The following is a 12717-nucleotide window of genomic DNA, read 5'->3' as shown; positions in this document are numbered from 1 at the left end:
TGGAAGTTGTGAGACACCAAGGCTCTCACATTTTCTAGACAGTCAGCTCACAGACGATGGTGAGATTGTCAGCCTTATGTGTTGGCCTCCCTTTACCCCCAGGCAGATTCCTGTTACTCATTTCTGTTACTGGCTGTTGACCCCAGGGCCACATTATGGCTAGAATGATTGTCAATCGAAAAGTCCACTGACCTTGTCAGGAATCAAACCCATGACCTTCTGTCTTGAAGCATAGTGCCTCAACCAACTTTGCCACCACAGCTCAAATATACATGTATAAAGGATGGAGTCACTGTGTGTGTATCATCATCCTTTCCAGCATTAGGCCTATTGAGACCTGTTTTGGACAACACAATGCAGAATCTTTCTATCATTTCAGAGGGTTTCCCAAACTAATTTCTGTTTTGGTTGACATATTAAGATGTTTTCTGAAGTCCTGTCAGATCTCATTCTGTCGACATATTCTTTCTAGTTTATATTTTGTTATTTATGGATTTAGTTGTCTCACAATTTAGTCTACAGTCTGACGACAGGGTAGGTCTGCATTTTTGTGTGCCTAGAAACTAGTGACAGTTTCAAGATCTGATTTTTAATTCCAAGTATTTTTATAAGATTTACAATGTTCATGTTCAGATCCATTATATCCTTAGTTGGATAAATTTTTCCCAGATAATTAACTCTAGTAATTTGTTCCAGTATCCTGTCATTAATGCACTTCTAGCTTCTGATTGTTTCTATTCACCTAAAAGTTGTTTTTATTTAACTTCATAAAAAAATCTTCACATGTATTGTTCAAACTGTACCCTCGATATTGTAGCTTATCTTCAGAGTTGGCCAGGATCTCTGCAGGTAAAGAAGCATTGTACTTATATAAATGTTTTTGTTTTTCACTCTTTTGTGTAGAATCCACATTTGGGACCTGAGTAAAAGCGACATCTATCCATTGTACACTGTACCTTTTGGGACTGTCTCAGCCATGCAGTTATCACCAGATGTAGGTGATGCGAAAACCCCACCTCACGTTGTAAGTACAGCCTTTTGATACAGACTACTAAAGAAATTATTGTTATGAAACAATCTAATATTTAAGGTGCCAATTTGTCTTGGACACTTCAAAGTGAGAACAAGGGCACTTTATGCACAGAGAATATAACCTTTCCACGTTGGCACATCAGGAATGCCACTATGTGGTGGTCCACACTGGTGTAGACACAACAGTTTTCTGTATTTTGACAGCCATTCTTCCAAAACACGTTAGGGACTGCATGAATAGTGCATATGTTATGTACATCACAGGCATTTCACATGCTTGAAGCACCTTGGCTTCTCTGATTTTCCAGTTACTAGCTGTGGCATCTTCTCACATCCATCCATTTTTTCCTGTACAAGCTCAGTAATTCTGTTTTTATTCCTATTGCCATCATGCCAGCTTTCATCTTTGAAAGTGTATATTCTGTGGGAGTAGGCTGAAAAACAACCCACACTCATCTTCAGTAATTATGTCCTTTGAATTGCATTTACTCAGAAGTGATGGAAGCATTCCTGTCTTCCAGGCACCTACTTCCTCTCTAGTACACTTTCAGGTTCTCTGCTCGTGGTTCTGTTGCTAAGCCCAGCATTAATTCTGACTCGAACAAGCCATTTGACATCAACACATTTGAAGGTGTGTATTCAGTGTTTCAGTTTAAAGGTTTCTTCAGCATTCCTTCTTAGCATTGGACCTTGAATTGGTATATATGTGGTACAGTCATTAAGTTTGTGGAATGTGGTTTTATAGCACCATATTACAAGGTATTCACATACACTTACACAGATCCACATCGGCCCTCAAAATAGTCGCCGGTGGCCACTATGCAAGTCTACCAACGTTGATATCGCTATCGAAAACATTGCAGAAACATATTGGCAGGAAATTCCCATTCGGCGTCTCTTGTGGCATTGACAACCTCCTCAGACGTCTGAACTTTACGAGCATGTAGCTTTGCTTTCACGCGGTGAAAGAGAAAGAATTTGCATGATGTGAGGTCAGGTGAGTATGGAGGGTGTGGCAAAACGGTGACCTGTTGTCTTGCCAGTTCCTCTGGGACAAGAACAGAGCGATGTGCTGGGGCATTGTCGTGTAGCAACAGCCAATTCTTCCTACACCAAATTTTTCGCTAGGGGATTTGCCTAGTTTTTGGCAGAACTTCATGTTTGCCCGTTGTTCAAAGTGCCATGTCTTCGATTTCTGCCACTTGCATTTAATTGCTGTTCACAATATAGACCATAGTTCTGCTTACACTGTTTGCACACAACTGTCTCTTGCTGTGACAAGAGATGAACTGACAGGGCATCATATCGTTCCTCAACCTATCTACAGTAGTGCACTGCAATGACACTTTGTGGACCGTCCATGAACTTATTGAGTATGGTAGTATAATGTGGCATGTTGATCTGTTGCTAGACAACGACCGCGAAATAAATGACTATACAGCAGCGAAGAGGAGTCAGTCAAGTTAGTGAAGAGATAGTTGGTGAGTTGGTGAGTTGGTGAATTAGTCAGAGAACTGCAGTTCAGTGATGGTGAGTTGTTGCTATTAGAAGCTGGTAGCTGCGGCTGGGGACAGTTTGGGAACCCACGAGAAGGGAAAAGTCTGCTGTTGGAAGCTGTTACAAAGCAACGGCTAGTGGAGACTGTAACAGACTGAGAACACTAATCTGTGTGCAACAGTGATTTATAAAGTGTAGTCACAAGTTGTATATCAAAGAGTTCAATAAATCTGGTCATCAGTCCAAACTCCATCTATAGTCACACTCCATATGTGTGACTATGTATACAATGCCGGTTCATACCAAAACCACTCTAGGAGCACTGATTCAGTGTTGTCATATTTAAAAGTCTTTAGCTCTTTCCTTCCTGAGTACTTACATATTGCTGAAATGTGTTTCCTATTCGTCGTAATATTATTTAGCATTGACACTCGTGTGCTATGTTGTTCCACAGCCTTTGTGCACATCACATGTGGCTGAGCATCCACCCTCATGAACTGATAATGCTTTAAATTTTGTGTTTGTTTTTGCAGCCTTGCCTAGACCTATGTATAATATACAAGTCAGTTTACTTTTACNGCGTCTCTTGTGGCATTGACAACCTCCTCAGACGACTGAACTCTACGAGCATGTAGCTTTGCTTTCACGCGGTGAAAGAGAAAGAATTTGCATGATGCGAGATCAGGTGAGTACGGAGGGTGTGGCAAAACGGTGACCTGTTGTCTTGCCAGTTCCTCTGGGACAAGAACAGAGCGATGTGCAGGGGCGTTGTCGTGTAGCAACAGCCAATTCTTCCTACGCCAAATTTTTCGCTAGGGGATTTGCCTAGTTTTTGGTAGAACTTCATGTTTGCCCATTGTTCAAAGTGCCACGTCTTCGATTTCTGCCACTTGCATTTAATTGCTGTTCACAATATATACCATAGTTCTGCTTACACTGTTTGCACACAACTGTCTCTTGCTGTGACAAGAGATGAACTGACAGGGCATCATATCGTTCCTCAACCTATCTACAGTAGTGCACTGCAATGACACTTTGTGGACCGTCCATGAACTTATTGAGTATGGTAGTATAATGTGGCATGTTGATCTGTTGCTAGACAACGACCGCGAAATAAATGACCATACAGCAGCGAAGAGGAGTCAGTCAAGTTAGTGAAGAGATAGTTGGTGAGTTGGTGAGTTGGTGAATTAGTCAGAGAACTGCAGTTCAGTGATGGTGAGTTGTTGCTATTAGAAGCTGGTAGCTGCGGCTGGGGACAGTTTGGGAACCCACAAGAAGGGAAAAGTCTGCTGTTGGAAGCTGTTACAAAGCAACGGCTAGTGGAGACTGTAACAGACTGAGAACACTAATCTGTGTGCAACAGTGATTTATAAAGTGTAGTCACAAGTTGTATATCAAAGAGTTCAATAAATCTGGTCATCAGTCCAAACTCCATCTATAGTCACACTCCATATGTGTGACTATGTATACAATGCCGGTTCATACCAAAACCACTCTAGGAGCACTGATTCAGTGTTCTCATATTTAAAAGTCTTTAGCTCTTTCCTTCCTGAGTGACTTATATATTGCTGAAATGTGTTTCCTATTCGTCGTAATATTATTTAGCATTGACACTTGTGTGCTATGTTGTTCCACAGCCTTTGTGCACATCACATGTGGCTGAGCATCCACCCTCATGAACTGATAATGCTTTAAATTTTGTGTTTGTTTTTGCAGCCTTGCCTAGACCTATGTATAATATACAAGTCAGTTTACTTTTACCCAGTCTCATGACATTCAGCACACTTGTTCAGCATACATAATCATGCACACAAAAGCCACACTACCAGCTCGATGGATGGAGAAAGTCAGAAAGTCACCACTAATTCTGCCAACTTCTACTGCTTTCTGAGGATTACTGTGTGGTGCTAAGCATTGTTGCATGTTTGACTTACGTCAGTGTCTACTTTTTTCTTCTCCTCAGTCAATTCTGTATGTACAAATAAGATCAAAAAGTTTATGACAATTGTATATTAATGCAACTGTTGAGTTTCTGAACATTGTCATCCTGTTTTTTTTTAATCTGAAAGATGGTTTTTTAAATAAACAGTATGATGGATAATTTCCAGAAACACAATAACTGTATCTATATATACAGCTATATAACTGTAGTTATATATAACTTGATAAATGGTTAGAATGTTTGATACATGACTTAAAAATTGCCTTTCTTGTGCAGGATATCTTTTAATGTGGGAAATGTTTCAAATTGGATCTTCCTAAGCTGGGTCCACCATATTGTTGGTTTTAAGTCATTTGTGGTCTGTGTGGATAAAATGTGAAACTGTTAACATTTGCAGGCTCTTGCAACTGGCCCTGGACGAGTGGAAGTCCACCAATTAAGACAAGAGTACTACAGCCAGTCGCCAGATGAAGCTGGCAGGGAACTAGACAAGTTGGTGCGCTACACAAATATATTATAACATAGTTCAAAGGGAGAAATGCTAATGCATTACAAACATAAGGAGTGTGCATATGACTTGAAAGATGATGAATTATTTATAATTAAGTTATATTTTCCACTAAGTATCGCTAGTCCCTTCAGATCTGATGGATATAATATTTGTACTTCCAGTACAATTATGCTTTCATGTATTTTATTAAGAAAACATCACTAGATGATAAGTTTAAATAATCAGAAATGTGATTTAGTGGTAAACGAAATGTTCACTGTCTCACATTGAATGCTGTGGATGATTCTTTTCATCATAATTTTGCAGGTTCCTCATACAGAATTCCAAATATTTAGTCTTTTTAATGGAATTGTCATAATCCAGAGTTTCTTGTTTGTTATCAAGTTGTCAGCTGCCAGTGCTGCCATATTCGTGCCAAATGGGGGTAGTATGTAAACTATGAAAGTTTGCTATGCAGTTGCAGTTTAAACCCCATTTAACCATTTCCAGACTATGCACAAAATATCTCACGTAAAAACACTGGCCCTTCTGAGCAGGATTTGTTTGGTGTTGAAGATCAGCGGAAGTTTTTTTATCTCATCATCTGTCAACCATTAAAGCCTAGTAGGAAATGTAACAGTCTTCTGGGTTGCAATGCTGTGCAGTTTGGAGAGTAAGCCAACCAAGCTGTACTTGTCACCTGCTTCTGCTAGTTTCTTGCTGGGCTTGCTTCTGCCCTGAAAGTGGTCATGGTATGTTCCTCTAAAGTATTGGGCTGTCTCCAGACTATACAGCGACACCACCCAGATGACTATTCTCTTCATAGTGACCACTGTGGGAACCTCAAATCCAACATCAAAGCTTTCAGTGTGTAGCAGTTCTACTATATAAAATACATTGTACAATGGAAGAAGCTGATGAGATAACAGACTTCTAGGTTCTGATACTGTGTAGTTTGGTAGATAGGTTGAAAGATTATTCTTCTATCCTTTAATGGAGACATCAGATTCCTCTGTTCATATCTACTTACTGAACTACACAGAATTGCATCCCTGAAGACAGTAATCTAAATATTGCTCTGAGAACCTCAGATTTCTTTATACATTGAAGGATGATGGAGAATTGGCTGCTCTGTGACCAGGCTGGAACAGAGATGAATCCATGTTATAATGCACGGCCTGCTCAGGGCTATCTCACACCCCAGGGGTGGTGACAGATGGGTATGGAGCAGTTGTGAAATGATGATTAGTAGGTCCAGAAAACCCTCAGCATTTCATCCACCCCAAATCTCACATGAAATCACCCAGTATTGAACCCATACCTCTGTAATGAAAACCCAGCAAATCAGAGCTGAGGGAAACTTTGGTGGGGAAATAGAAATTGAACCACAGATTATGAAAAGCCTTGGACCACAACATTTAAATCGGCATAATGAACAGTGACAGATAACAGTAAATACCGTAGTATGTTGTATCAGATCTATGTTGTGTTTACTGTTTGGCACATGATATGGTGAGGGTAGAGGTAAGATGAGTAGGTAGCTCAGTAACTGCCAACAAGTGAATGTGAACTGAGGGGTAACAAGTTATGCTTCAAGTGAAATTATAGTAGGGTAAATGATGCATATGTTGACACAGAATAATAGTTTCTGGAAACTGAAGGATAGAAGTTTTATGTGATGCCTTCGGATGTTCTAATGTACTCACACACCAATCTGAAATCACTATGTGTCTAATAACTGTTGCAACGCTTCCATAGTAAAATCCTGGATAGTATAGGTGATATGTGGGATTCATTTTGCACAGAGCATTTAGTTCAAAAGTAATGTATGTAAGTCTGATAAGTAGAATTGTCATAATCTCATGAATGTGACATCTGCAGAATCCAAAAGCCAGCATGCATTTCCTTGGGGTTTTGTGGCATCATGTAGTCATTCTTAAGAGACTGAAGCCATGTAAGATGTAATAGAACAGCCATAGAGAAACCTTGTTAAACCAGAAAAAACTAGTCATGTTCAATGAAAACCAGCCATGCATTAAAAACCATCTTAAACCAAATTTGTGTAGTTAGAAATTGTGGTGCTCAAGGGACTGAATGTAGACAAACTGACTGCAGTCATCTGAATTGTGTTGTGGAGTGTTTATTATTTCTATAGCCACTGTACAGACATGTACTTTATCATAAATGGATATCAGGCATTTATATAGAAAGCTGAGAAGTAATATGAACATGAAACCATATGTTCTTGTTAACATGTTACCCATGTTTTCTTAAAAGACAACTGTGATATAATTCATGATGCAGACTGCTTCTAAACAAAATACAATTTGAAGCAGTTAGGTGTAGTTTTCAAGAATTTGAAGTGATGCATCAATTTGCATTGTTTTTTACAGCATCTAGCGCTCAACAATCCAGACCGTCCATAATAATTGTACCTAGAGTGCCGATCATGATGACAGATTGTTGTTATACTTATATAAAGGGTTAAAATTGTATGAAAGCTGAAATCAAGAGCATGTTTCGGACATTTACATCATTATGGTATTATTATGAGTTAACTTCTTCAAAAAGAACCATTTTAAATGAGATTGCAGCAGCAGTATAAGTTACTGAGATAGATGAACCTAGCTGGTAAATAACTTTATTATATTATTATATTAAAGTCAGTCTGTTCACTGTTTTGTACTGCCCATTTTCTTCACTGAACAGAATCTCGAAAGTTTTTTATTACTCTGCCAACTGTACTTACACCGATTCCATTGTCCCACAGTCATTTTATATGAATACAGAAGAATTTCAATCAGTGTAGTTTCTTTCCCCAGTTTTTTTTTATTTGCTTAGTGGGGGGTGGAGTCCAGCTGGCTCCACTCGGCATGGCGGCCACTGATTGGCCTGTTGTACCTGCCCCGGGTGATAATGATATTGGAGAATTTGGTGGAATGAAGATTGGCAGGGGAAACCGAATTACTCAGAGAAAACCCGCCCAAGCGCCACTTTGTCCACCACAAATCCCACTTGACCAGACCCAGGATCAAACCCGGGCCGCTGCAGTGGGAAGCCAGCGACTAACCGCTTGAGCTATGGCACGGCCTTCCCCAGTTTACTTCAGGCAATGGCTGTATGTGCAATCACTGTGGCTGCGCAGTCTAAGGCATGGATGTCTTTGTGCATTTATTCTGTTTATGTTGTTCTGTGTGTATGTAGCATCCTTGCAACAAGCTGGTCCCCCCATCCAGGGAGTTCTACCAACTACGTTTAAGATTAAGAAACTGAAAAAGCAGCCCAAGGTCCAACAAAAGGACTGTAGAGCCATAGATATGTAATGGCTGTATGTTCCTCCAAAAAAGGAAAGCAAATGCCTGTGTGTTTTATACAGCTCAGGTGACATGGCTTTTAATTGCTAGTGCATGTTGCGCTGTATGAGAAGCTCAATGCAGTGGAGGTACTGCAACTCCAAACTGGACAATGATAGGCAAAACACTTCGAGAGATATTTTTATTATACAGAGAGCCAGTAAAATCTATTACACTTTTGCTTTATGTGTTTGCATACACATGTACAAGTGATTAGCCCCTTACCCGCTGTGTTCTAATAGCTACCTAGATCTGAGGCCACAGTGAAGGGCCCAAGAACTGCATTCAAGTCTGACTTGTTGAATTTTGCAGGTCATCATATCTCTTAGGCTGTTTGTATATGGTCTGAGGGCTTTCCCAGCAGGTCACAAGTATTGGTAGTTAATTTTACTGTATTTGCAAAGCTCCAGTATTTGTATGAAACTTAATTAACAAGCTCAGTCAGCTGATGTCTGCAAGAGTGTGGATGTCACTGCACCTGCTCTTGTAATTTGCAGTTACTGACACTCCAGAGAAGAGAAACATGGGCCACTTGCAACATGAATGACACATACTCTACAGAATATGAATACAGTCAACTCGCGATTATCCAGGGGTGGATTAACCGGTTTGCAGCTTAACCGGGGCTACCGGGACTTTTTTTGAGGCTTATATGTTGTTTAATATTCATTCACTTTTGTTTCACATGGTGAGTTGTAACACCATTTTCGCACTAGTGTGAACCGAGCTCTGTATTCTTTGGTCCCGTTGTGCTAACACAGTGTTCTATAGTAGGGGTGAAAGAATGCAAGAATTTTTGGAAAGTTTCAAGGACAGATACACCGCCCCAGTTGGTCTCCTTGTATCGATCTTCAAGTGCGTTAGCAAAATGTCAGGGTGTAAAAGGAAGCGTGTTGTGTTAAGTATTCAACAGAAACTCATGTGAGCCGGGCTTTGAAATGTTAAGCAGTGACGAAACTCNTGAACCGAGCTCTGTATTCTTTGGTCCCGTTGTGCTAACACAGTGTTCTATAGTAGGGGTGAAAGAATGCAAGAATTTTTGGAAAGTTTCAAGGACAGATACACCGCCCCAGTTGGTCTCCTTGTATCGATCTTCAAGTGCGTTAGCAAAATGTCAGGGTGTAAAAGGAAGCGTGTTGTGTTAAGTATTCAACAGAAACTCGTGTGAGCCGGGCTTTGAAATGTTAAGCAGTGACGAAACTCTAAGTTCAGTGGGGGTGCAGTCAGAAGAGTGGGAAGAAAGTGAGAATGAGGAAGAGGTGGACAGTGCTGCTAGTAAGAAAATATCACATGGTGCTGCTCTTAATCATTTGGAATCCTTACTAGACTATCTTGAGAGTGAAGAGAACAGTTTATTAAGTGACAAGCTAATATTACGTAGGCTTCGTATGGATATCCGTAAAAAGGAAAATGCCGCGAAAAAGCAAAAGACAGTATTAAATTATTTTAAGTGTTAAGTGTGACCGTAAAAAGTGCTGGATGTTGTTGAACAGTGATTGAAATAACTAATTCATACTGAGTGTAATGTAAAAAAAGTATTAAATAGGCCATGAGATGACATAAAAATGAGGTTGAGTAAATTTAAATACAGGTAGGCCTATAGTATTATGAAGGTACAGTATTACAGTACTACTTTTAATAACATTTGTCTTAACCGGGTTTTCGATTAACGTGATTTCCATGCCCACCATTTTCCTGCATAATCGAGAGTTGACTGTATTTAGAGTTATAATCTGTCTCTCTTTCTATCCCAAATTATATCTTTTCAGAAATAACACACAAAAGGATGCATACCATAAAGCTTAGAATCTAGTGTAAGTCAGCTATTCCCTAGAATGGCAGGGTACTGTTTATTTCCATTGGTCTCATTTTCTAGTCATTTTTTTCTAGTTATGTATCCTTATTGTCAATATGTTATTACATGCTGTTAATGTATAGGATAACGAGATTATTCTGTAAGTTGGATGATGTTTATCATTTGTAATGAACATGACAGAACAGGTCACACTCCTGTAATTACTGCACCCAAAATGGCACCACTAAACATACACTGAAGTACCTCATACAACTATGTACATGTTAAAATTGAACCAAAGAGAGTTTCAGGTAATTTGTTGTGTCATTAGATATCTACACAGAGTAAAGTGATCCAGCCACTGACATTCACCACATGCAGTTAGACGAACAGTACTGTAAACTGTAACGTAAATTTGTAATCCATATGAACAATAAAATCTGCTGTACACTGTTTACTTACAGAACACCGGTTCCTGTTATGGCCATTGCATATATTTGTATGTACATAACAATTGTTTTCAACGACTGTTCTACCTTCACCTATATCATACAAGGGTTCTCTTCAAATGTGTATGCAATAAGACCTTGTTAATCTGATACATGGTATGAATGGATAACTGATGCATATTTTCCTTGTTGGTCTAGTGGTCAGAGTTCCTGGTTACAGATCCAGATGTCCTGGGTTCGAAGTAGTGGGTCTTGAACAGGGTCCATTCAGCCTTGTGAGGATAGTTGAGGAGCTACTTGAATGGAAAACTAGCAGCTCCAGTCTAAAAAACAGAGATTAACGGCCGCGGGGATCCGTTGCGCTGACCACATGACACCCTCTATCCGCTAAAGTTGGCACTAACTTCGCCGACAAGTGGCAGTCGCTTGATGGGTATAGTTCACTTGCATACTAAAAGGCCACAGTGTTCTTCTTACATTAAAATGAAATAATGTTTTCAGGGATTCCGTTATTTGCATTACATCTGATTCAAAGCATACTGTCCCCCATAGGTTTACATGCAAGATTATTCAAAATATCATTTAAACATCCTGTTGCATCGATTCTTTTCAGTCTTGCTACTGCAGCTTTTGTAAACATTTCAGTGGCTAGATGGTTGCTGTGACACGGTCACGTTTCATTATTTATGCAACTTATTGCAACCTTATATGATCATCCACTGGATATTGTATGTTGTTTCACTGTCTGACTGTTGTCACTCACCAACCACAGATATCACACCCAATATTAATGATCTCATCAGGATTCGAACCCACAACCTTCCAGTTTATGGCATAGTGCCTCAACCAGATATGCAACCACAGGCAATAACTGTCGCCTCTAGGATCTGAGGGCCTAAATGTTCTCTGTGAATGTTGGCAATCCCATCGTTAGTGGCGCAGGATTAGTCCGTGAATGAAACATTTTCAGGAGACTGCCGCAACGTCCATTGACGGAATGCGCGTGTTGCGGGTGAATCGTGCAGCACTAACTCTTGCACAGACTGCATGTGATAGGAATACAGAAGCATGCAAGGTAGAACTGAAACACGTCTGGTAGTGATCATAGGCTGTACTCAGTGGCCATTAGGATCTGCTCTCATGTCAGTACATTACGTACACAGTGGCGAATCTCATCCCATGAAACATTCCCATCACTGGAAGCTGGAAGTCATAGAATGGAAAGTGGCACTTTCCGATTATGACATTTTTCTCTGTATTTTCCAACAGCTACTATAACATTTCCGCTGCACTCTCATAACACATGTTGTAAGGTAAGGTAAAATTCTCCCTATACTTAATTAATTAATCACTATGCAATGAAGAGGTATGGGGGAGTGGGTGTATACATCCACATTTTCTTGACTTTGGCAGTAGTTGGAGATGAGTGGTCAGCTTCACGCTCCGCCCGCTTAACCGCCGGGGAAACAGCTCTCCGCTACCCATTGGATAGGAGATTGGGTGAACCCCAGAGCCGGTCTGGATGACAGAGAAGAGAAAATTCTAGACCCTACCGGGACTCAAACTCCAACCCCTCTGTCCAGTCTGTAGCCAATCGCTATACCGACTACGTTATCCCGGCACACAATTTGTACATCAGTCAATTCAACAAATGAATAGCCACTTGTGTCTATATGTAAAGTGCTTTCTTAGCCTCAGATCGTTTCAGACTTGCTAGTAGTTCAATATGTATTTGTTTTCTGTTTACAGTTACAGTGCCACGCTTTCAGAGTAAGATTGTCAGGCACTATATCGTCGCGAACTTCGGCGCCAAATACATCTTCATGATCAGGAACGCCTGCTTTTCCGAATGTGACGGCAGGCATGGACATAACGTTTTAAGCAACGTCCTCTATGTAAATATTCACATGAACTCCTTTGCTACTCTGAATGTCCAGAAACCGATCTGTAAAATACAGCACGCAGTAAAGAGAAACTCTGCGTATGTACGTCAGTGTTTCCACTAAGCTGCGCGTGCAGCGGCTGTCGCACTCTCCTGCGCACTTTAATTGGCTTAGCATATCGTCAGTTTGAATGAAGAGAAATAAAATTGAAAATAAAAAAAGTAAACTAAAATATTGGTTTGGAAGGTAATAAATTGAATATGTTATGGACCT

The 12717-nt window shown here is 40.1% G+C and overlaps 1 protein-coding gene across 1 annotated transcript in view; it reads left to right on the top strand.

Annotated features, from left to right (window-relative positions):
* LOC111871713 (WD repeat-containing protein 60) overlaps window positions 1–12452 on the top strand; it is a gene marked incomplete in the record, with an annotated part of 56416 nt that extends 43964 nt beyond the window's left edge. The window contains 3 exon segments of the mRNA XM_033754371.1: window positions 904–1024; window positions 4872–4970; window positions 12311–12452. Coding sequence (XP_033610262.1) covers window positions 904–1024; window positions 4872–4970; window positions 12311–12388 — 298 coding nt within the window.
* Between the last annotated feature and the right edge of the window lie 265 nt (window positions 12453–12717).

Source organism: Cryptotermes secundus, unplaced genomic scaffold (assembly GCF_002891405.2).
Source record: "Cryptotermes secundus unplaced genomic scaffold, Csec_1.0 scaffold514, whole genome shotgun sequence".
Lineage (NCBI taxonomy): Eukaryota > Metazoa > Arthropoda > Insecta > Blattodea > Kalotermitidae > Cryptotermes > Cryptotermes secundus.
This window is presented reverse-complemented; position numbering and strand designations above follow the sequence as displayed.